General features: G+C 44.0%; 2 protein-coding genes across 4 annotated transcripts; both read right to left on the bottom strand.

The window, feature by feature from the left end:
- Window positions 1-95: 95 nt before the first annotated feature.
- On the bottom strand, window positions 96-12513 carry rabgef1l (RAB guanine nucleotide exchange factor (GEF) 1, like). 3 transcript variants are annotated; one of them, XM_076980952.1, is made up of 9 exons: window positions 12381-12513; window positions 11425-11625; window positions 10725-10897; window positions 8018-8193; window positions 4943-5024; window positions 4543-4675; window positions 4338-4429; window positions 2990-3246; window positions 96-2686 (listed from the first exon to the last, which is right to left on the bottom strand). In XM_076980952.1, the coding sequence occupies exons 2-9, from the start codon at window positions 11601-11603 to the stop codon at window positions 2255-2257; spliced, it is 1524 nt and encodes a 507-aa protein (XP_076837067.1). In that variant the 5' UTR covers window positions 11604-11625; window positions 12381-12513; the 3' UTR covers window positions 96-2254. The 3 variants fall into 3 exon arrangements, with proteins under 3 accessions (XP_076837067.1, XP_076837068.1, XP_076837066.1); XM_076980953.1 differs by lacking the exon at window positions 12381-12513 and adding an exon at window positions 12161-12273; XM_076980951.1 differs by lacking the exon at window positions 12381-12513 and adding an exon at window positions 12082-12159.
- A 4008-nt stretch (window positions 12514-16521) lies between these two features.
- Window positions 16522-21791, bottom strand: LOC143482945 (caspase-7-like). Its single transcript, XM_076981556.1, has 7 exons — window positions 20831-21791; window positions 20339-20632; window positions 19200-19216; window positions 18934-19002; window positions 17768-17873; window positions 17093-17573; window positions 16522-17003 (listed from the first exon to the last, which is right to left on the bottom strand). Exons 1-7 carry the CDS (start codon window positions 20835-20837, stop codon window positions 16844-16846), a joined length of 1134 nt encoding a protein of 377 aa, XP_076837671.1. The 5' UTR covers window positions 20838-21791; the 3' UTR covers window positions 16522-16843.
- Between the last annotated feature and the right edge of the window lie 4080 nt (window positions 21792-25871).

Raw genomic sequence — 25871 nt, forward strand, 5'->3', positions numbered from 1 at the left:
TACGTGGAAATGCCTCCTGACGTTGACATCTGCTTGCGTTTTCGATTTAATAAAGGGGACACTGTAGTGTAGAGCTGTAAGAACTACCACACGTGTTCATTGGTAATCTTTAATTCTCGCTGTAGGCTGAGAAGAGGTTACAGAGTGAAGGAGCACGATCTCTGGAGCACCACCCAGCAGCAGTGGAACATACAATATCTGGAACATGCACAGGTCTCACTACACTCTGTCCATTCATTACCAAGTGATTTATTGATTAACATACACAGCTATAGAAGTTTGGAGCAGATTACAGCAATGACACACGGCCCAGGCCCTGTTGAGACTCAAGTGCCCTCTACAACACCAGCTCAAAGAGAGGGCGCATCTTTTAACGCAAGTTTAAGAAGCCAATAATGGGATTTTGGTTAATGACAACATCGATACTGTAGGTGGTTGTATGGATCAATACTAGCTGACTGGTAAGGAGACACATCCACATTAAAGATAAACTGCTTAAAAACCAGTTTGCTTCTCCTGTATTCACATCGGATTTAAATCGTAATGCTCTAGTCAGAAACCTCCCGGGAAGCACACTGATTGTGTTTTTCATTTAGATTACAGCACTGGAGTACTTCAGTGACCTGATGTGTTATTGCCCATAAAACCTTTAGAAACAACTGGTTAACATCTCAAGTTTTCAAGTTTTTGTTTATGCATGAGGTGTATCATGTAAAGCTTAATAAAACCTACATAAGGCATCTAGACTGTAGTGTGTCAGGCTGTGAACTGAAAAAGTGACATTTTGGGTATTAGCTAGAGTCCATTTTTAATCTTGATCTCAATATATATGATGACTCTCGTAACTCTAGTATAAGATGCACAGCTCAGAAATTAGACAACACAGGTTAAAATTACACTGCATGGTATCCACACCCATAAAATAACCCTTACTTCATAAATCATTTACTCTCCATGTTAAACAAAATAAATATTAAAAGTGCAAGAACTGTTGGTGTGACATGGTTGTAAAGACATCCACCAGCACAACCATAAATCAATTAAATACTCTAATAAATATTAAATCCATTAACATAAGATTAAATTCTAAACAAACTGTACAGAACAGCAAGGAATATCCCTGATTAACACCCAGACATTTTTTTTTACTTCTGTATTTTTCTTGAAATAAGGAAGTTGACCTGTGTGAACTCAAGAACGGGATCATTTTAGCTGCGTTTCCTTGAGACGGAGAGGTTAAAAGTGCGTCAAAATGGCTAATCCCACCTGCTCTCACAGTCCTGGAGTGAAAGTTACTGTGGAAGGAGAGCTGGCCAACACGCGTTCAGTGACCCCGACACCCTGCGGCGGCCGCCCCTGAGAGTCCCGAGGCTGGTCACACGTCGTTCTCGCGGCTCACGGACGCACCGAAGCCGAAAACTTCGAATCCGACGGACCAGGCTGAGCAAACCGCCTGGAGCTGCATTTGTGCTACGCTACAGCATCCGACTGGTTCATCAGAAACATGCTGCACGCAGGTCAAAAAGATGAAAAGGAGTTTGAAGGTAGTAGACAATGTTCTAAAACCCTCATTTTGAGCAACTCTTAAAATCAGACCACACCATTAAGGTGTCTGAGGTTTCAGCTATTGAAAGCTGAGGCTATTGTCAAAGCTAATGTTTGTTGTCATGAGTTACGAGACATCTGATCTCAAAGTGGACAGCAGAGCCGGAAATACCAGCAACATAAGCGCTTTGCAAAAACAAACAAAAGCACAACATTTCAATTACAGCACTGTTTAACAGTGAGATCCAACATGCCTCAGAGTGGCTCTAGATATATCCCACAGGAAGTACATGTTGGCCTTATTTAATATTAATAATTATAATTACAGTTATTATAATATCATTAATCCATCTCGCCAACAAAGATTTTGTTTGGCTCGAATGTGAATGGACTATTCAGGTTATTGCTTGCTTGTGCCTTACTCATGTCTCTCATAAATAATCTTCAAGCCGTTGGACGAGCACCACAGGTTTATGCGTAACGCAGGTTGTGTAAAGGTGTTGACCAGCTCTACTGCAATTGGTGAAGCTTAAATTTAAACTTAGACTGTTGAGGAGTTCAACAGTAACAGAATATGTGCAAATCCCTTCCCCAATACAGGAAAGACAAAAAAGGTAGATAACTGATAAATAGAGGAGGCAGCCACCCACAGAGAGAAAGGTTAAAACAGTCAATGTGCCATTTGGTGTGGGTGTGTCAGTGGGCGGGGCTACCCAGCAAACACCTGAGGCTGGAGAGGAGGGGGTAGGCCCTCACTGTCAGTGTTGTCAGAGTCGATAGTCGAGGCGGGCTGGGGGCGTGTCTCCGGGGGGCGTGTCTCCGGGGAGCGTGTCTCCAGCTGGAGGCCTTCCAGGACGTCCTGCACGGAGTGCTCCATGCCGTCGCTCCAGTCGATGAGGTCGCGTTCGGGCCTGCGCGTGGACTGCTCCAGCAGGCCCGGGTCACGCCGCTGACGCGTCTGTGCCACGCCCGCCCCCGCCTGCTCCGCTTCAGGGCCGCTCTGTGAGGAAGACGAGGGGGACCCTCCAGGGCCCTGCAGCCCTTCAGGAGATGCCTGGCCAGACATGTAGCGCTCAAAGTCCTCAGGACTCAGGTTTAGAGACTCAGCATCCAGCTTCTCTATGAAGGCTACAGCGCAGCACTGCGGGACAGAGAGGAGGGACAGATAGTGTCAAGATATAACGCTGCTTCATTAATCAGGTGTCGTGGTTCACCATATTGTCAGGCCTTTACAGGTATGGAGGTAAACCTGATGTCACTCACCTGACGCAAAACCCGCACAGCTCAGAAGCAAAATAACCGAATGCTCTCTGTATAGTGTGTGTATGGTCACTGATAACAGAGTGACTAAACCTTAAAGCGTCTTCTAAAATGCTAGAGATAACTCCCAAAACAGTAATGACTTCACAAGCCAGTCTGGACGTGACTAAAGTGGCAAGCCCACCAGGTTGGTGAAGTAGTACCCGTCCTCTCCGCTCATGAGGCGCCCAGGGTTGGAGAAGCGGGTGATGTACTGGATGTTGGAGTGCAGGCGTGGGGGGTTGGCCTTCAGCACCACGTAGATGAGCGCCGGCAGGAAGTCGTCGGCGGAGGCCGCCTCCCGCTTGGTGCGTCTGATGCCGTGGATGATGTGTTTGCTGCACCTGGTGACGTAGCAGAGCTTGTCCCGCGGGACGCGCCTGGAGTCCATCTCGATGATGTCTAGATAAAAAGATAATAAAATATGTTTCGTAGGTAATGCAGGCGTCTTGGACAAGGAAGTTTGACACCAACGAACGTGCCAGTATGGTGGGAAAAGTAACTGCTGTGTACTGAGAGCAAAGAGTGACATGGAGTAAAGACTTGGTTGGAAGTATACCACCAAACCACCAAACACCTACACCACCAAACACCTACACCACCAAACCACCAAACACCTACACCACCAAACCACCAAATACCTTCACCACCAAACCACCAAACACCTACACCACCAAACACCTAAACCACCAAACACCTACACCACCAAACCACCAAACACCTACACCACCAAACCACCAAACACCTACACCACCAAACACCTACACCACCAAACCACCAAACACCTACAACACCTACACCACCAAACACCTACACCACCAAACACCTACACCACCAAACACCTACACCACCAAACCAGCAAACACCTACACTACCAAACCAGCAAACACCTACACTACCAAACCACCAAACACCTACACTACCAAATCAGCAAACACACAAACCACCTAAACCAGCAAACACCTAAACTACCAAACCCCTACACTACCAAACAAGAAAACCACCAAACCAGCCAACAACCAAACCACCAAACACCTAAACCACCAAACACCTAAACTACCAAACCCCTACACTACCAAACAAGAAAACCACCAAACCAGCCAACAACCAAACCACCAAACACCTAAACCACCAAACACCTAAACTACCACACAAGCAAACACGTAAACCACCAAACCACCAAACAAGCAAACACGTAAACCACCAAACATGCAAACACGTAAACTATCAAACAAGCAAACACGTAAACTATCAAACAAGCAAACACGTAAACTATCAAACAAGCAAACACGTAAACCAGCAAACAAGCAAACACATAAACCAGCAAACACGTAAACCAGCAAACAAGCAAACACGTAAACCACCAAACAAGCAAACACGTAAACCACCAAACAAGCAAACACGTAAAGCACCAAACAAGCAAACACGTAAACCACCAAACAAGCAAACATCTAAATCACCAAACCACTTTTGTTGAGGAACAGGTGCCGTACCTGTGATGGCCTTCACCACACTGTCAGACACTGCAGGGATCTCTTCATTCATTGGGGCACACAACATCTGAATAGTGACCCAGTGTAAATCCCTGCACACACACACAAACACACAAACACAAACTATTAGCTGAAATATATGCCTTTTAGAAACACAGTGGGGGTTTTAGGAAGCTGATGGCCATCTCTGGCCTGAGGGACCTACCGGATCCTCTTCTGGATAGCCAGGTCTTTGACCTCATCGTCAGAGGACGGAGGACAGAAGGTCTGTTCGTACAGATGCAGCGTCAGGTACTTCTCCACTTCATCCATTACAACCTCTACACGCTCTGGCGTCCCTGGTGTGCACACCCATGTGCACATACACGCACAAAACACTTTTCTTAACTTTAAACACTTGCAGCCAGTATATCACATTTCATAGTAGCTAAACGTATGTTTTTGGTGTCTCAAGTGCACAGCACCCCAGATGTATCCCAGATGTTAAGTGAGAGAGCGAGTTTGACCGTCATCATATACAGCACAAGTTCAGTCTAGCGTCAGTCTTACATTGTTTCCATGGTGAACCCTGTTGTGTTAAATCAGTGAGTCTGTTGTAATCTTACCTTTGTAGAGGGTGTTTAAATGGTCAGAGAGGCTCTGGTAGAAGTCCTGTACAGATTCAGTGAGTTCCTCCACACCAAGATCCTGAAGGAGACACCAGACGTTCTCACATCAGCAGCTGTTAGTCAGCACAACCCACATTTAGTTGTTTATTAAGAACGCATGATAACTGAGTAAAAGTGGGTCACAACTAGGGTTGCAGCGGTAACCGGTTTCACGGTATACCACGGTATTAAAATGCACGGTTATCATACCGTGTGCGTTTGCTTATTACCGGTAAAAAGCAAGCCAGCGGAGAAACTGACCCGCGCATGCGCAACTCCGCTCCGGTTCAGCTACTCGGCACACAGCAGTGAGAATGGCAGAAAGTGCATCAGACTTAACACATTTTTTAACAAAAAAAAAGCTAAACTAAAATCAGTGGCGAAAATGACGTAATCGCGGTGGCTCCGCCCGTGCGCGAGCGTCTCGCGCGCTGTCGATTTGCGAGGTCGTGCACCTCTCGAACTTGTAACTTTGCGCGCGCTGCGCCTCAGCGCAATGAACAAAGTCATGTTTGCAGGATTCATACACGTTTAAAAGGTGGAAATAAAACACTTGTACGTCACTTTAAAGGTCCGTTTCAATATTTCCCAGCACCTTAAACTTAATTAAGTTAAATATTTATACATATACTCGAAATAATTCGCTTTTTCATCACATTATTTAATGGTTGTTTATTTCCAAAACGCCCAATCTTAACGTCTTCACGTTCTCTCATGTTTCGTCCTGGAATTAAAAGAGGCTCGTATTTGTTAACGTAAGACAAAAGAACTGTGCGGAGTCGCGTGCTACGGTCACTAGTGAAAGTATAAACCTAGCTTTTTATGGTCCTTGCTTTCACTGGACGTGAAAGACGCTATTAATTTACATGCGTTCAAATTCTAACGTACCTGTTTTTGATATGTTAAAACCAGACTCGGTGTGAAAACCTTAAAATAGAAATCTCTATTGTGATGATGTCAGAAATAAATCCTCTCTTCCTGCAGTATCTGGTTATATTCCAACTTGGCAGTACAACGGACGTTTACAACAGTTGTTGATCAGACACTGACCCAGGCTGAGTTTATCAGATATTAAATAATTTAAACTTAAATAATTGTACTGAAGTCCATGATTTAGGTTTCTCTAATTTTGCAGTATTTATATAAACATGTGTACAGCTTATTTTTTTAAAGGACACATTTTGTATACAATAGTTCCAGGTTTCTACAATAAATAGTTAATTGAACAAAAATAACTTGTTGTAATTTCTTTAAGGGTCGGTGTATCTTTTAATAATATACAAACTAACTGTGATAACCGTGATAACCGTGATACCGCGGTATTTTGAGAGACGGTTATCATACCGTGAAAATCTCATACCGTTGCAACCCTAGTCACAACATCAGGTTTGGTTTCTGGACACTTTGCTCTTGCCACAGTACGTCCTAGCCATATGTAAACCTGTCAGCTGTATGTAAAGGGCCTAGCCATATGTAAATGTCCTAGCCATATGTAAACGTCCTAGCCATAGGTAAACCTGTCAGCCGTATGTAAACGTCCTAGCCATATGTAAACCTCCTAGCTATATATAAACCTGTCAGCCATATGTAAACGTCCTAGCCATATATAAACCTGTCAGCCATATGTAAATGTCCTAGCCATATGTAAACCTGTCAACCATATGTAAACGTCCTAGCCATATGTAAACCTGTCAGCCATATGCAAACTACCTAGCCATATGTAAACGTCCTAACCATATATAAACCTGTCCGCCATATGTAAACGTCCTAGCCATATATAAACCTGTCAGCCATATGTAAATGTCCTAGCCATATGTAAACCTGTCAGCCATATGCAAACTACCTAGCCATATGTAAACGTCCTAGCCATATATAAACCTGTCAGCTGTATGTAAACGTCCTAGCCATATGTAAACGTCCTAGCCGTATGTAAACCTGTCAGCCGTATGTAAACGTCCTAGCCATATATAAACCTGTCAGCCGTATGTAAACGTCCTAGCCATATGTAAACCTGTCAGCCATATGTAAACCTGTCAGCCATATGCAAACGTCTTAGCCACATGTAAACCTGTGAGCCATATGTAAACATCCTAGCCACATGTAAACCTGTCAGCAATATGTAAACATCCTAACCATATGTAAACCTGTCAACCATATGTCAACGTCCTAGCCATATGTAAACCTGTCAACCATATGTAAACGTCCTAACCATATGTAAACCTGTCAACCATATGTCAACGTCCTAGCCATATGTAAACCTGTCAACCATATGTCAACGTCCTAACCATATGTAAACCTGTCAGCCATATGTAAACGTCCTAACCATATGTAAACCTGTCAACCATATGTCAACGTCCTAGCCATATGTAAACATGGGCACAAAGTCAATAAAACCAGAAGAGAATGCGATGAGTGCTGTCCTCAACAGGACCTTTCGTTTCCTGTTTCCACTGCTTCAACACACCCGCTACACTGACTGTGTGTGTGCAGTGTTTAAGTGTTTAAGTTATGCCCGTCTAGAGCAGTGAAAAACTGTTTCTCAGGAATCCTACTGCTGATGAGATGGCAGATAATGCACGATTATAAATGATCGGAAACAACCATTTTAACGAGACTAAAAACTATGAACCCATTCTACCAACGTTGAGCTAGGTGAGTTCAGAAGAAACAAAAACAACATAAATGTATTGTTGAAGGTGCTTCTGCACAACACCCACTCCAACCTAAGCAGACCGTGTTTCTCACTCCAACCTAAGCACACCGTGTTTCTCACTCCAACCTAAGCAGACCGTGTTTCTCACTCCAACCTAAGCAGACCGTGTTTCTCACTCCAACCTAAGCAGACTGTGTTTCTCACTCCAACCTAAGCAGACTGTGTTTCTCACTCCAACCTTCTCCAGATCTAACCTTCACAAAATTTTCCCACTATTTTCAACTTATAACTGGAGCTCCAGTACATTTTAATCAAACATATACACAATACTGTTTTTCCTCCTATAGGAGAGAAAAAATGTTTTGTCAAACTTCTTGTACCTTCTTGTAGGCCACACTGTGGTAGAAGCTATGGCACTGTTTGAAGATCTCCCGTCCAGGTTTATTCAGGGTCTTCAGGAATTCGATGAAGTTCTTGGTGGCTTGGTCCGACTCCATCACCGGCTGCTGGCTGAGGGAGGGGGCGGGGTCTAGCTGTGTCTCCGCCCCTGTGGCATCTGGAAGAATGAAGCGGGTCGTGTTCACCCTGCACTGTACTGACACCGCGACCTCTCCCTGACCCACGGTCAGCCTTCTGCTTTGGTATCCATACAACCCTGGTACACAGCTCGACTTTATGAAACACATCATAAACGATGCCCACCTCAGCTGTCTATCCTGCTGGGTGCAGGAAGAATAAACTTTCACTGAATGTTGAAGATATCTAGCAGCCCAAAAGTGATCAAGTGATCGAGTGATAAAGTGATCACTCAATATATGAGCGCACATATTGACAGGATTGACAGACATGATAACTGGCTAACGTAAACCACGTGTTTGTTTTCAGTTGTACAACCATGAATAAATTTGAACACGATACAGTGAATGAATGTATCGATCTTCAACACACGCCCAATGACCTCATATAACTGCCCAAATACAGGGTTGCCAACTTTTGACGTTCGCTTGGAGTGAGATTTTAACCTGGAGCCGGTGGCGAGTGTATTTTGTTGCGCGGGGGGGGGGACGTAAAATGGACACAGATTCAGTGTTATATCGCCGGTGGATGGCGCCAGAGCTAGCGAACTAGTAACGTATTGAATCATATATGTGGATCTGAGGTAAATAAACTGGATATTTTTTTTCGGCGTGAGATATCGGAAGTGTGGCGTGAGAGCGTGTGAAAACGGTCAAATGCGTGTGTCTCACGCTCAATGCGTGAGAGTTGGCAACCCTGCCAAATAACATATAACTTCAGGGAAGTCCCTCCTTTCTGACTCATCCTTTCTATTTTTTCCATCCAAACACATTTCAAGCACTTTCACCATTTTGTTTTCGGTCTTAGTCAGGAAATTAAAGCACTGCCTTCGAAATGTGAAGAAAACAGCGCGTTATGCTGACAGCGCAGCGGCGGGGTCAATTGTGTCTGCCCCTTTAGGACCTCACAGAACAGATAAAGAAAACACACACCCAGCACTGTCTTTACAGGAACAATGTCGTTTGAAAAACAGCATCTTACTGAATCACTATCTTACTGTTTGACCCCCGTTTGGTGATGCTGCATATGACTATGTTTGAATGTTTCAGCACTGGCACATCGAGATTAAACCACAGTGGGCACAGTGAGGACAGGAACATCAATCTGTCCTCAAATGCTGATAAAGCCACAGATGAAGAGATGACCGCTGACTTCGGAAGGATCTCTGCTGGTCACTCCCCCGTGTATAAATGCCTCCACAACTGAGAAAGTGAGAAGTGAAGATTGTGTTCTACCCAACAAATCCAGATCTTCATCAGCTGGGTTGTCTAACGAAATCTGGCAACCTCCAACTGTAACCCAGCCATTTTAAGGTGCATAACTAGGCCTGCCCACAACTGCTCTATGACTTTGTGTATCTGAAGAACATCTCTACCAAAGAGTATATGGGCATGAGGGATGAGGGTACTGCAGGTATCAGGTGCTCAGAGTCCCATGTAGCCACAGGAGCCAGTATTTCAGACCCATCATTCAGTGGTTGATAGTGGTGACACACTTTGCCATCCAGAGAATCAGATTTCTTTTTTCCTTGAAGTTGCAGCGCTACCAGCACAGGTACGAAGAGACCAAGTTGAGTTGGTGATTACGCACGTGCGTTCTGTAACATCAACGGGATTATATATAGGTGTTTATAACTTAGTGTTTTTTTAAGCACTGTGAGCAGTAGAGGAAACGCATGTGAATCAAACTGGTGGCTTGTGCCTTAAGATAGCTCTTTCTCTCCTGCAGTGTCTTTGCTCTGAATACTATATGTTGTATCAAAGGGCGGAGCCTTCTACTGTTTCGGGTGTTGTCTGTTATTTTGTTCTGTTACTTTACTGTTTACAGCACTAAGACATTGTGACTGACAGCACTAACATTTAATCCCCGTACAGTTTCAAGAAGTGAAGAACTTTCCTGTTTAGATATGCATTTAGTTAAGGAACTTCAATGGTTTATTATTTGATCATTTTATCACATTGTTTTACTTAATTACATTTTATGTTTGTTCTTCTAATTATTTTAATGTTACGCCATTTTATTATTGTATTGCATTATTTTATTGGTAGTTTTCTTCTATTTATTCACCTTGAGTTGCATGCATGAACGGTGCTACACAAATATTATTACTACTGTGACTCACAGGACTGTTTACAGCACTAAGACATTGTGACTCATGACTTTACTGTTTACAGCACTAACACATTGTGACTAATGTGACTTGCACAGTGCTACTTTTAAACCTCAGTCTTTCACCACAAAAAAGTTTCTCAGGCCCACACAACCTTTAATGCCCCGTGTCATTTCTGGCACTACACGGCACTTTATATTCACACTTAATTCCAGTCTGCAGCTCTATGGTATTATGCTTACTGGACAATCTGAGAGCCATGATGTTACTATGTCAAATATCGTGTCAATGCTCCACCTCCTACTCCAACTTATATCAGCTCTGTCTGTCACATGTATGCATATATCATCTAGGTCCAGTAAAAACTTTATTTCTCGGCTGTAAAATGCAATGACACTTACCTCTCCCCGGGGACGGTTTAGAAGACGAGCTGAAAAATTTCTTCACTGCGGGAACAGTGCGTGATTTGTGACCCATCCTCCTCTCGGTCGCCTTGGCCAACTGAGTGGTGGAGGCCTCTGAGGGCGCCCTCTGCTGGCCAGATGCATAGGCTGCCTCCTCTTCTCTTTGCAGTCTGACAAACAAACCAGAGGCTTTCAACTCCAGGCCTCAAATCTAGTTTCTGCTCCTGGACATTGCAATGACCGGCAGTTAATTGAACAGTTAATGTCACTCACTGTTGACCTTATTGTCATACCAAACGTCTGGGTAACTGAAAGGTGAAGAACCTGCCGTGCATGGACCTGTGTGTGGACCTCAAAGGCTATGAGGTGAATGCATAAATTAACTACAGATGATAACCAAATCCAGGACAAGATTTAGGATTGGAGGTCAATATCTGAAGACCCATGTACTACAGTACACATCTGACAACACTCCTGGAATTTAAAACAGGCTACACAATGCATCTTCACAGCACTGTACAGAGAGAGTTTTCTACACACTGCCTGAGGATTAAAAAGGTTACTGACTGCATTTTGAAATTAAGGTGCACCAAATGTCCTAAATACATACTGGAACAATGAAATTCTCCAGCCACTTGTCATCAGGGCAGGGTTGTAATGTAGCAGTGGCCCATCACTCCACACCCCCCTCCCTCACCTCTCTGCCAGGGCCCGGTCCTCCTCTATCTGTCTGGAACGCACATGCTGGTTCTCCTCCCGCCAACACTTGGAACAGAGGCCCTGCCAGGCAGGGTTGCCAAAGAAACCGCAACCCCTCTTACACACCAGGGCAGACTGGTCCACATGGATGCCCTTGCGCTCGCTTTGAGAGCTCATCCTCCCCCGCTGGCTGGCACACCTGCAGGAGGGAAAGGCAACAGATTAACGACGTTATTCAAGTTTAAACGTTATTTGCACATCGAAATACTACAGCAGCGATAAATATCAGGGAAAAGGAGCTTCACACAGGCTGTCAGCATATAACCAACAAACTTTATGGTACTTTATGGATTTCATTTATAGCGGAATATATGTCCTTATTACAGTGTCACAAGGGAGCACAAATGATCAATCATCTGTGTTATCTGTAAACTTTAAATTATATATATTTGATTTGACCCAAGACACTGATAAGTCAATAATGTCTAATAGGACTAATCAAATTTACTAGTTAGCAAGCTAGCTAGCTACATAGCCACACAGCCAAAACAAAGATACCAAAATGGCTAGCTGCGTTTGACAGGTGAAGTTATCTATCGCTATAATGATAAAAAGGTGCAGATTTTCTAGTAGCAGTCACATATCGTTGATATACATTAGACTGTGTTATTTGAAGACCATCGAACAGAATTGGCTAGCTAGCCGGCTAAGCCACAGACTCCCCTCGCGCGCACCTACAACCACTGATATAGCTTAGCGACGCTCGAGACGTTCAGCTCCCGAGGAAACGACGCTCGAGACGCGACGCTCGAGACGTTCAGCTCCCGAGGAAACGAGCCGACTCGCTGGCTAACCAGGAAGCTGAAGCTAGCCAACGAAAAGACCAACAACACAGGCTAGATGTCTTAATATGTCAGGTGCTGACATAACAGTGAAGATTTATCTTGCAATTACCGCGGCGTAGACAGGTAGCACTGTTTATCTGTTCGACCCCAGACTGATGCGGTTAAAAGGATCAACTGAATGTCAAATGTCCCTGTTGACAGTCAACACAGGACTTAGCCTTTTGTTTTATTTCCGGAACGTAAATCCAAGTCAGGCTGTCAAAATAAAGGTCCATAAAAACAAAAAAATATTTTTTAGAAATTAATTCAGTCTGCTTCTTAGTCGTGGAATCAGTTACAATAAAGATTATAATAATACAATAATTTCATAGATATTAATTTTTTTGAATCCACACAACTTACTTTCACCCATTTTTGTTTATTGTGACACTTTATTTATTGAAAATTAATCTTTCTTGTTAAACAGACATAGAAGCAGCCAAACCTCTTCCATTTATTCCTCCATTAAGAATAGATTTAGGCATACATCAGGCAGTGCACTAACCTCCAAACACCTTATGTGAGGTAGACTTTTTAAACATAACATAACATAACATAACATAAACTTTATTGATGCCCGAGGGGAAATTCAGTTTCCCCAGGACCCGGTGTAAAGCACCGAGAACCTAGAGTGGCCACACATCAAGAGAGCGCCGCCGTACAGATTAGGGAGAAACATAGAGAGATAAACATCAGGAGGAGACAAAAAAATATGACCACAGATTATTCTCACAAACAGGACAACAGTCTGCGTGCATGCAAAAAATCCCCATAGCACATACAGCATTGATAACACAGACAGTAAGCAGTGAGAGGCGTGATCCATTCAGAGAGGGAGGGGGGGGAGCCAGAGGCCTGGCACACAGTTTTTGTGTCAAAGTTCGTGGAGGAAGGCGAGAGCCATCTCTGACAGTCTCTGTGTGGGGGTAGGAGCAGGTAACCAAGACGACGACCTTCTGGGAGTAATTTGTTTGGGCGCCAATGCAGATAATCATGAATGAAGAATTTAGCAAGGAGCTCGTCCTTGAGTGTTTGAGGACACAAACTCCTCTTTAAGTCAGCGGTCTCCCAACAGATCCAGCTTCACGTGTAGAGCACTGATTCCATCCATGATCAAATCCAGCTTTTTAAAAGTCACAGTCGGTGTTCCAACAGTTCCAACAGCTCTACCCACCGCGTTAATCAAGTTGGGCAATTTTCGCAGGCGTTCAGACCCCACTTTTTAAATTTCCCGATACACCAGGGCAACACCTAATCCAATAGGCAAATTATGTTTTCCACTCATGCTGCTCCAATCCTCATCCCTGCCCCACCCCCACACCTGGCACAGGAAAGCAGAGATGAACCGGGGTCCAAACCCCGGTAGGCTGCACCCCTATGTTTCTCTGACTAGGAGGAAACCCTCTGAGCAGGACCCAAAAGCTGCTCAGGTGGAATGAGGCATGGTAGCAAAGAGAGAAAAACAATTGAGGAGAACCACAACTAAACTGGGTGAACAGGCATTCAAACCTGGGACACTTGAGAGAGCATGTAGAATAAGAGAAATGCTGGGGAGAAAACTGAAGGCTCAAACATGAGGCGAATTCTCTGGAGAAGGCACATTGCTCACCCAACTAGACAGGAGGTGTCAAGTCTAGCCCCGCCCCCACCTGTCAAGTCTGTTTTGTTTATGTAGCCATGTGCTATCTGTCTGTCTTAGACCCTTCTTGTGTTTTGTAACCCCGCCCCTCATTATTGTGTTCAGGTGTTTCTTGTTTTGTTTGGTGTATGTAAATGTTGTTTGTACTACCCTCTTGCCCTCTTGTCTGTTTCCAAGTCGCCTGGGGGGCGTCATGGAGCAAAGAGCCAGATGCAAATGTTGTGAGGAGCAAAATGTAATAAAGGGCAATCCAAAACCAAATGGAGGGTCTAACTGATAGTTTTGGCAAAAATTGAGCTTTTGGGAGATTGAATCAAATGAACCAATGATTCGATCTAGTGAAACGTTCTAATCATCACACGCCACAGTGACATCTAGTGGGCAACCAGGGCCTAAATTTATTCAGCGCTATTATTGGAGGGCCACATGACCACGCACTTCAAATAATTGCATATGAAAGACACTACAAATTATTCTCAATAAGAACTCATTTTAAATGAATTCAGATCTGTATGTTTATTGCACCAACATACATTTTGCATATAAATGCATTAACATGTCCTTAATAAGCAACAAAGACAAAACATTTGCTTAATAAAAAAGTGCAAAAAGGAATTTGAACTCCTTCATATCAAAGAACTGTAACACGTAGCGCGCTGCGGAGCGAGGAGGCGGACACAAACGCTGATAAGAGCGAGATTTAATAAGGGGAATTCCATAGGCGAAGTCGTTTGTCCAGGCACGGGTCAAAACGGGAGAGCCGTCCAAATGGTCAACAGGACAGGCAGGAGTCGTAACAGGAGAGCCATTCACAACGGAGAAACACAACAAAGACGGAAAATACCAGAACAGCGATGACAGATAATCCACAAAACCGAACAAACCACAAATAACCGACAATGGGCGAAACATAGATACAAGTACACTGGACTAAACTAGATACAGCTGAACACAATGACGACACGGGTGTGGCAGACAGAGGGAAACCAGGACAACAGACACGCAGGGCGGGATAACCGGGCAAGGAACAACACCGACACGGGAGAGGGGGGCGTAGCCCTACGTGACAAGAACAAAAAAGTCCTGCTCCATCGTTTTTTTTCTTCTTTTAATTATTAAATTATTATTGATCTATTTTGCCGCACACGGCCCTCGTCCTCACTCAGTGCGCCAGTTGCCCATCCCTGGCCTAAACCCATAACTTTTTCTTAACAGAAACAGAAGTAATGTTTGTTTTGTTTTTATGAAAAATTGCATGAAATGACATTCCCCCACAGCATATTGTGTCCCTAAAAAAATGTTTAGTCATGAAAAAAAAAATCATTTTGCAGAGAACAGGGTCGTTTTAATGATGTCATTAAGATGTATTTTTCATTATGATACACTGTTAGTCAGTGGATTGATATAGCTGACATTATTCATTTTACATTGCAAGGCAGGGAAATGCTTGTGTAATCCTTTATTTATTAAACAATACACAACTGAATTAATCAGTAAACTTTCTGATCTCAGACCAGCTGCTTGCACTTAAGTGCTGATTAAAACACGCAAAAAGATTAGAAAATAATCGAAACTGCGTGATGTAACGATGTTCCCCTTTTCATACGGACTTCAAAACAGTGTTTCGGAACACCGTGATTCAAATGAATCGATTCAGTTCAATTCTGCATTTCGAGTTTGACATCACTACTAACTGAAATGTGAGACTCTGAAGGCTGGGGACTTGAGGAATTCTGTCTATACAAGTTATGAACAAAATCGGTGACAAAGAGCAGCCGGCCATCCGAACCAAGCTCCTGCTCCATTTTTACAGGGCCTGGATAGCCCGTAGCAGTGGGACCAGTACCCTATATTCCCAGAGTGCCCTCCAGAGGAATTCCTGAGGGACACAGTCAAATGCCTTTTCGAAATTCACAAGACACATGTGGACTGGTCGAGCCAACTTCCATGCACCCTTCTGGGGGCCTCTAGGATCCTCTAGAACCCTCACAAGGGTATAAAAAGCTGGTCCAGAGTTCCACAACAAGGATGGAAGCCGCATTGTTCATCTTGTAACTGAGAGTCGACTAACGACCGGACTCTCTTCTCCAGTATCCCTGTATAGACCTTACAGGGGAGGATGAGGAGTGTGATCCCCTGATAGTTGGAGCACAACCTCCGGTCCCCTTTCTTAAAAAGGGGAACCACCACACCCACTTGCCAGAGCAGAGGCACTGCCCCCGGCGGTATAACCGTGCTGATTTTTTAAAGTATGTCACAAGATTGTGAATATTTCATATGCTCTGGACATTTAAAAATATTTCATTAATGATTGATTTATATTGAATTAAAATTTGCTTATAATTTTAATATTTAATATAATTTTAAAGAACACCTCTGTCATGATTAAAATAGTGTGCATGTTGTTTCTGTCATTTACTGTCATCACACAATAATATTTATGTAACTATGCACCCATGTGCCAGAACATGGAAAATTCTGCTCAGATATGAGTCAAAACTGAAGATGTGGTTACACAGAACAAGATACTGTTCCTTCAGGACCATGGTTCAGCACAGAAGAAGATAACAAGTTGTGTATTTTATATTTATTGTTGATTTCTGGGGTTAAAATATATATTAATATGTTATATATGTTAATATATGTATATAAATGTATGTTAAAATGTAAAATATCACAGTAATATGAGATTAAACAATCTTAAAACATCAATCGATTAATCAAAATGTATTTATATAGTGCTTTTTACACAAAAGCAGTTGTTGTCACAAAACAGCTTTACAAGTGTCTGAGTCCAAGCCCCCAGTGAGCAAGCCAAGGAAGACAGTGGCAAAGAAAAACTCCGTAGGAACATGAGAAGCAAACCTTGAGAAGAACCAAAACGCTTCTTTCTGCTATGGTTTTCTGAAAATGAGCTTCTTTCTCAGGGTGAACGAGGAAATTGGAGTTTCCTTTGCATCATAATACTCTCCAGTCTGTTTGTCCTTCACCTTTCCCTCTTTCTTACTGACCTCGTCGTTTACTCTAGTCAGGACTGTAAGGATGTCATCACCCCTAGGAGAACATGAATGTGACATACAACATGAATTATGAGTCTGACACTAAAACCCTGTGGTCTGAAAACACAGAGAACACAAACTCACCCCTCACTTCCTTCTCTTAAATGTCTACAGAGTGACTGAATGAACCATGAGCCTTCTTCAGAAGATCGATATGCTTTATAGCCGTCTACTGTGGACATGGCGAACAGGAAGTCAGAGTCTTTAGGGATGGTATAAAACTCTTTTCCTGTGTCAGAAGTGACAGCGTCGTCTGAGACCAGAAGTTTTTCCTGTGTTTTTGATCCTCTGCATGCCTGGATAAAGAAAACCTTGGGCTTGCCAAGTAGAGAGGGACAGTTTTTCCCATTAAATGGAGAGAAGATGTCCTCTGTAGGACACAGATTCCCATCACATCCTAAAACACATTCACTGTTTCCATGACTAAGCACACAGCAGACCCAACAGTCTCCATCATGTTGTTGCTTGCTGTACTCTAGCATGTGTTCCTTCATCTTCTCTGCACTCAGGTCTTTATGCATGTTTACTTTAAAACCCAAGAACCTAAACACTTCCTCTAGGGCAACTGAAACAGAGAAAAAATACAGGATTAGGTTATTGTGAGAAAGCAGGATTATAGAAGTTTATAGATTAATTACAGTGTTTCTGGTCAATAACACTATTGCTTGTGTTGGACATCACCTGCAGTTCTGTGATATATATATATATATATAAAGTTTTAAAAAATTGTGTTTTAAAAAATAATATAGAAATTCAGACCAGCATCCTTTCTGGAACCTTGTCGGTTGTTTTCAGGATTTGTAAAGTTTTCATTGTTGATGATCACACACACACCACGTGGTTCACTACTCATTGCGTATTCCTCCTATAGGAAAAAAAACTCAAATCATACACTGACACAAATAGTCCATAACACTGCAAACATGCTGAAGACCTGCTCTGGTCCTGGAGACCTGGAGTCCAGCACAGTCTGGTGGTTTCACTGCTCTAAAACACTGTGTACACCTGCTACTTCACTAACTTTATATTAGCTGACCAACTCAGCTAATATAAAGCTGAAGTTGGGCCAGTTTATGTATTAAAAACATTTATTGGGGGACAGTTAAACAATTCTAAGAGGCCAGTGTATGTCTGAAAGGTGTGGGAAAGAAAGGTGTGGGAGGTAGGGCATTCTGTACATTCTTTAGATGAATGAATGATCAATTTATATATAGTGCCTTTTCAAGATACCCAAGGTTGCTTTACAATTTTATTTTACAATCACACACACGGGCAAGAATTGCACACAGCGTACTCTCTACCAGTGGCCACAACCCCCTGGGGGACTGAATCAGGTGTAGGAAAGGGAGAGAGGACAGACCCAGGACAGACCACCATCCACCTGCAGACACTCGACTGTTTTTTTAAATTGGAAACACACATTCACACAATCTGAGAGAATTTTTCAGGGGAAAGCCAAATTTACCTAACCTCCATGTTTTTGGACTGTGGGAGGAAACCCATGCAGACACAAGGAGAATATGGACACTCCACTCAGATAGGCACTTGAACCCATGACCCCAGTGCAGGCCTGGGATACAGATGTTCAAGAACATTCTCCTTAGCAGACATTGGGAGGTAACTAATCAGCATTGGCTAAGATCATGTTAATGAGTTGATAGCCTCCTTCTTAGTTGTTGTGGGTTTCTGTGTATAATTTATTGTGTCTAACAAGGTCAGAATGTTGCTGAGTTTTACTTTATCTTGTAGGTGTCTGGTGGTGTGAGCTGAGGATATCTGCTTTGATTAATATAAAAAACAACAGTCAAAATTTTCCAATGGGATATAACGGCATTGTTACAGTGAGTCTGTCCCAGCGTGTAAGAAAGACAACCACAATATCCAATATTGTAAATGAACAGCAGATAGGGAGTCTACGCACTAACCTTCTCATGTTGACGAGGTGATGGAGAGAAGTTCTCCTGTCTGGAGGAGCTGGAAACCTCCTTCACTCGCTGGACCACCGACAAGGAGAATAAAGATACCAAAGACTCGTTGTGAAAGACAGTGAACCTTCATCTCTGCTGTAAACTCAACTGCTTTATGTGACATCAGTTTGAACAGAAAGACGTTGAGAGTCTTATTTCAGAGTGGGGTGTTCTTCTCTGTTATGTAAATGCATGAATGAAACATCTTTAGTATTCTTCCTCACCTTGTTCATCGGTTTATCTACGAAAACAGTGATAAGAAAATTAAAGTCAGAAAATACATACATTATATTTACATTATGCTACAGTATATCAAAAATATTCCCGGATGAGTTACTGCAGTATACTTCAGCAAGATTGTAACGAAGATCACAAACTTTTCAGAGAAACAGGGCGTTTCTGTCAGAGGTCATTTTTATATACAACATCCAAGAACATTAAGATCTTCATAGAATGAATGTTATGAATTTAACTGATTTTTTTCCAAATAATTTGGCTCCTCTCTCTCCTCCTTCTATAATTTCAGAAGCACTTTGCTTGCACAGCTAACATGTATATGATACATCTGATATCTTGAAATTTCCAGGTCATTTCTGCCCATTGTGAGAGAGAGGTATTGTTCCATTTCTGATAAGCATGTTTGTGGTCTGTCAGTTCAGTTTTAGACAGCAGCAAATTTGTGTGTCTCTGCTCCTGTCTGGGTGACGTTTCCATGGTTTCTGCAGCTGTAGTTTGAAATCATACTGTGCACAATCGGATGCCATTTCTCACCAGTGGCTGTGTTGGATCAGAGTGTGTGTGTGTGTGTGTGTGTGTGTGTGTGTGTGTGTGTGTGTGTGTGTGAGTGTGTGTGTGTGTTGGATCACTGTTTGTGTGTGTGTTGGATCAAAGTGTGTGTGTGTGTGTGTGTTGGATCACTGTTTGTGTGTGTGTTGGATCAGTGTGTGTGTGTGTGTGTGTGTTGGATCAGTGTGTGTGTGTGTTTGTGCTGAATCAGTGTGTGTTTGTGCTGAATCAGCGTGTGTGTGTGTGTGTGTGTGCTGAATCAGTGTGTGTGTGTGTGTGTTGCATCAGTCTATGACTATGATAAATACTCTACATAAGCGTAACTAATAATAATACCCAAGCAGCAAACACAGAGCCTTGCAGCTGACATTCCTTCTTAATATATATATATATATATATATATATATATATATATATAGTAAATAAACAGTAAATAAATAAATAGAGTAAATAAACAGTATAATTAATACTGTAAATTCCCATTCCTTAATATCTGAGTAAGTGGTGGCTACGCCTTAATGTTATTAAGAAGGACTGTCAGCCGCAAGGCTCTGTTGTTTGTCCATTTGTATCTTACCTTCAGTAGGCGGTGGACCCACAGTGAGTTTATGTAGTCCCACTTTATCGTAAACATTTTTGTCGCGTTTTTGTAGTTTATCTATCAGGATGCGGCTGGCTGTAGGGCCTTTCTTTGTAACACTATCAATCATACAACGTGCTCGATCAGCTCGTTCTGGATTCTTCTGTAGGATTGATTCCACTTCTTCTTCACCAAACACCTTCTCGTCATTCAGATCATCCAGCAGTTGTTTGATCATAGGCTCTGTCAAACTCTCCTTTAACTGAGTTCGTACACGTTTAAGCTCTTCATCTAGGGAAAGTAGCGTGGTGGAAAAATTATATTATATATGGCCTAGATTACAAAAAAACATTTTCACATTTTTGTAATCTATAATGTCATTTGTATATGACCTTATATAAGCAGTATAAAAAATTATTTTCGTGTTTTAAAGTAGCAGCCTACATTTAGTAGTGAAAGTAAATTATGATACGAGGTCATGTTTCTTACCAGCCATCCTTATCTATTGTCAAAGCTGAGAATCGCTTTGGAGAATGAAAAACGTTATTAGATTATCTTAGATGGTATATGTCGAAAGGCAAACAACTTTTAAAAGAAAACGAGACATTAACAAGACCGTTACTGTTATGCCCCTCCCTACATCCTGTAGCTTAGAGAGAGAGAGAGAGAGAGAGAGAGAGAGAGAGAGAGAGAGAGAGAGAGAGAATGCAGAGAATGCACATTTCATTAGGCATTTAAATTATTTCTTTATGATTATTGAATTATTGATAATCATCTTTGTACAGGAAATGTTGTTCTTTGTATAGGAAACTTCACTTCTGATGGTTATGCGGCAAGGAGAGGACAAGAGATCAGAGGTGTGTTTGAAGGTCTTTATTCTCCATGTTTGAAGGTCTTTATTCTCCATGTTTGAAGGTCTTTATTCTCCATGTTTGAAGGTCTTTAGTCTCCATGTTTGAAGGTCTTTATTCTCCATGTTTGAAGGTCTTTATTCTCCATGTTTGAAGGTCTTTATTCTCCATGTTTGAAGGTCTTTAGTCTCCATGTTTGAAGGTCTTTAGTCTCCATAAAGTTATGAAACACCAAACAACTGCGAGCCTCTCCTGGACTGGGACCGGTGCAGCGTGACGGGTACTATTCTGTTCTCAATCAAACTCTTCCTCTTTCTGCTTTCAAAACATCAACCTAGAGACCCGAGTGTTTCAACACAACACAATCTCAACACAAGAAGCACAGACTCATAACAGTCAGAGTTCAGACAAGTTTCAATAAAAATCCAACCAAACACAAACATATGACATTCAGTTACATCAAAGAGGCAGTGACATGTATGGTGGTCCGGTCGTCTCATCTGAGCTCTTGTCTGCAAATCCGAGTCCGGCTGAACCAGCTGCCAACGTGGCGTCCACAGCCATGTGATTCTACCAAGTTCACAACACTTTCACTCACTCACTTGAGTCTTCTGGACACTTGTGATCAAGTGAGGCAGGACCAGCAGGCCCCTAAACCCGAACAGGTCCATTAATCATCTACATTATGAAGTTACAGCGAGGTGTTTATTGGGTGTCGTATTCAACACTGGCAGTGTATGAGGAGAGGGACTAGGTTATTGCAGTACTAAAGTAATGTAAACTTTCTACAGAACAAAGACCAACATGGCATATTACAGGCATTTCATAGGTATTTATATATACACACACACACACACACACACACACATGAAGCGTCACCTCCACTAGGCATTCACACAACCATCACTCATGCAGGTCACACACAATTACTGAACACACACACACACACACACACGCACCTAATTTATACACAAACACGGTTGTTCATAGATATAGTAGTAAGGCAGACTTCAACCTACAGCCACTTCCAAAGAAGCAGCAAGAGTGCTTGTGGGTGGATAATGGACACGCCCGCACAAACACCACCCCAACAGCACTTGTGAGGGGATGATAATGGACACGCCCCACAACTACCCCCCACCAATCAGAAGCAGTAAGAGAGAAATTACGTCTCCTTGTTCATTTGTCCAGAAACCCAGCAACAATTCCATGAGTGTTCTGAGCTATTGATGTGAATCTTGGGTCTTTCAGTGTTACTGTTATCAATACAACCCAAGTCACTACATATTTTCTAGCAGCCTACATTTAGTAGCAAAAGTAAATTATGATACGAGATCATGATTCCTACTGCCCATGCTGGTAATCTATTGTTAAAGTTGAGAATCGATTTGGTGAATGAAAAACTTTATTAGATTATCGTAGACAATTTAATGTGTCGAAAGACAAACAACTTTCAAAGCAAATGAAACCTTAACAAAAACGTTACAGCTAGGTGTCACACAGCCTTGACCAGGAAACCACAACTCCCAAGAGTCATTTGTTAAGCCTAGTAAATGGTGCTTCTCTGTTCTGAGTATTTTCATGGTTCGACCCGGTCTGTTTATTTCACTACGAGTTTGGATTACATGCGTCTGTGTTTGCTCTGAGGGGTTTTTGGAAGTCAGCCTTGTTTTTTGGATAAGTCTGCTTTCGTCTGCATTGCAACATGTACCAGCCATCGGACGAGGCACCTCCCTACATCCTGTAGCTTGTAACTCTCCCCCCAAAAAACAGTTTCTCTTCTCTGCACTTCGATGTCTGTCCCAGAGAAAAATTCAAGGTTCAGATGAATTTTACTATAGCTAAAAATAGAGAAATTCATGTGGTCATTGTGCACAGGTAAAAACATACATTCAAATAACAAAAAAATAAATAAACAACTTAACCGACTGTTTGTGTGTGGATGATAATGGACATGCCAACAACCCCCCCCAACAGAAGCAGGAAGAGATAAATTACGTCTCCTTCCTCATTTTTTGTCCAGCAATATTTCCATTGTAGCTATGGCGACAGAGCTAGAAGGGTGGAGCTAGAAAATGTCACAGTCATGAGGGATCCCAGACATCAGGAGGAGGTTTATCTGCAGGCAGAGGTAAAGAACAAGACTTTAACATGAAAACCATCATGTTTTTATGTAACAAGGTTCGGACACCAGTAAGTTGTCAACATCACAGAAGAGCGATAAGACAGATCAGACGTACTTGAGGGTTTATTAAAGCAAATAACATCAGACACATGGGAGGATTGGAGGGGGGTAGCTGCTCACCTACAGGGGCAACACTATAAACAGGGAGCAGAGCAATCATACAACCCAGCTACAAAGCCCACTACAAAACCACCCAACCATTTGGTGTGAAAAGGGTTAAAAACATTACAGCTCATCAGAAGTAAACCTCCACAAAACCTGGAATAAGCCTGTAGTGAACAGTTAGACTCCTCACCCCAGCCAGTGGCCCCAATGCACACGCTTAAACCCCACTAATTAAATAGAATGACCTTTTGTCACGTTGAGGACCCCGGCCCCTCCCTTTTGGGCGTGTGTAAACGTTGTCCACGTGCTCTGTCTGCGTTTTCGGAACTCCGTGGTGATAGCTTTGTTGTGTGAATAATGTGTCTCACCTGTGAATCGTCTCGTAAGCACATGGGGCTAATGTGGTCTGTCTATTTAATGTGCGCTCGCGCAGTGTCCTGTGCTCGTCGTTGTCTAAAGTCTACACGTCTCAGTGTGTGTATACGTGTTCCGTGTGCGCTATTGCGCAATTACTATTTAAAATAAAAGTGACGTCAGTCTAAAGGAGGATTCAGTGTCTCATCCTTCGCCACGACCCCATCGTCACATAACGACGAGCCGTGTGAGACACCATGCCGGGCTATGCCACCCGACCGAAGAGGGGCAATCGAGCCAGCAAGCGGCGCCATCGCGCCTCTTCTCCTGGCCAGCGCTGCCAAGCCACCGCCAACCCCGAGCTCATGGAGCAGGACCCGCTATGCGCCTATATGCTGCGCATGGCTCGAGAATCCTCCGTCCCTGAGATAGCGGACAACTTCCTCGAGCAGGCACGGCGGATATGGCGAGAGCGACACCCCTCTCCTTCCCGCGAACCCTCGCCTCTGAGGATGGGGGCGTTCGTGCTTTGCTCGACGGAGAGCACTCCAGAGAGCGAGTTTGGGGAGGAGGATTCGCCAAGCGAGGAGGAGGAGGAAGAGGACTATCCTCCGTCTCTAGGCGAAGCCTCCACCGTCGACTACGGTGGGGAGGGGGAGGAAGCCTACCCTCCGTCGCTAGACGATGTCTCCACCGTCGACTACGGTGAAGAGGAGGAGGAGGAGTCAGAGGAAGAGGACTACCTCCCTCCGCCCGTAGTTCCCTCTCCCCCCGTCGAGGAGGGCGAGGAAGAGGGCGAGGAGCAAGAGTGTGACGAGGAGGAGTACCCCTCCCCGTCGGACTGCTCCGCATGCCCCGAGGAAGACGGTGGGGAGGAGGAGGAGAATGGGGAGTACCCTCCGTCCGAGGGCTCCTACACGGAGGAGGAGGAGAGTCCTTCCCCCTCGGAACTGTCCGCCGGGACAGCGAAGAGGAGGAGGAGTCCAGAGGCGGGTTCATCCCCCGAGCTCTCCCCAGCCAGCGACATGGACTGTTCCCGGGGTGGCAGCTCGGGACAGCCCATGAGCTGGAGCCGTGGCAGTGACGAGGTGATGGAAGCGGAGGAGGCCACTCCCACTGCCAGGTCCGGAGGGAGATCCACGGGCAAGGAGGGTTTCCCGTATGGCCCACCGAGGGGTGGGACCAACCGCGCTGCACCTGCCGCGTCGGCCAACCGCGCTGCACCTGCCGCGTCGGCCAACCGCGCTGCACCTGCCACGTGGGCCAACCGCGCTGCGCCCGGTGGAGGGTTTGCAGCAAGGGCAGGAGGAGCACCGCCCACCGCAGCGCCTGCAGCACCAGTGGCTCCCGATCTCACTCCCCTCATCGCTATCCTTCTGGCGCGCAGCCTGGCGCCTGTTTCATGTGTGTGTGTGCCTGTGTTCGTCAGTCTTCCCGTCTGTATTCCTAACCCATTTTTCCCATTCGTTCCTCTATGTGTCAATGTGCCTGTGTGCGTGTTTGTGAATGTCCCGTGTAACGTGTCTAACGTCTTTTCCCCTATGTTCCCAGGGAGGGTATTCTAGGCGGTCCGTGGCGGACGCTTCCCCGAGGGCAGTCACCTCCCAGACGCAGGACTGAGCGCGTCGGATCCGCCCATCGTCGTGGGTTCGGGGCACTCGGTCCTGTTGGCACCCCGGGACGGGTAGTGCCCTTGGAGGGGGCGTCTGTCACGTTGAGGACCCCGGCCCCTCCCTTTTGGGCGTGTGTAAACGTTGTCCACGTGCTCTGTCTGCGTTTTCGGAACTCCGTGGTGATAGCTTTGTTGTGTGAATAATGTGTCTCACCTGTGAATCGTCTCGTAAGCACATGGGGCTAATGTGGTCTGTCTATTTAATGTGCGCTCGCGCAGTGTCCTGTGCTCGTCGTTGTCTAAAGTCTACACGTCTCAGTGTGTGTATACGTGTTCCGTGTGCGCTATTGCGCAATTACTATTTAAAATAAAAGTGACGTCAGTCTAAAGGAGGATTCAGTGTCTCATCCTTCGCCACGACCC

The sequence above is a fragment of the Brachyhypopomus gauderio genome, chromosome 19, assembly GCF_052324685.1.
Source record: "Brachyhypopomus gauderio isolate BG-103 chromosome 19, BGAUD_0.2, whole genome shotgun sequence".
In the NCBI taxonomy this organism is placed as follows: Eukaryota; Metazoa; Chordata; class Actinopteri; order Gymnotiformes; family Hypopomidae; genus Brachyhypopomus; species Brachyhypopomus gauderio.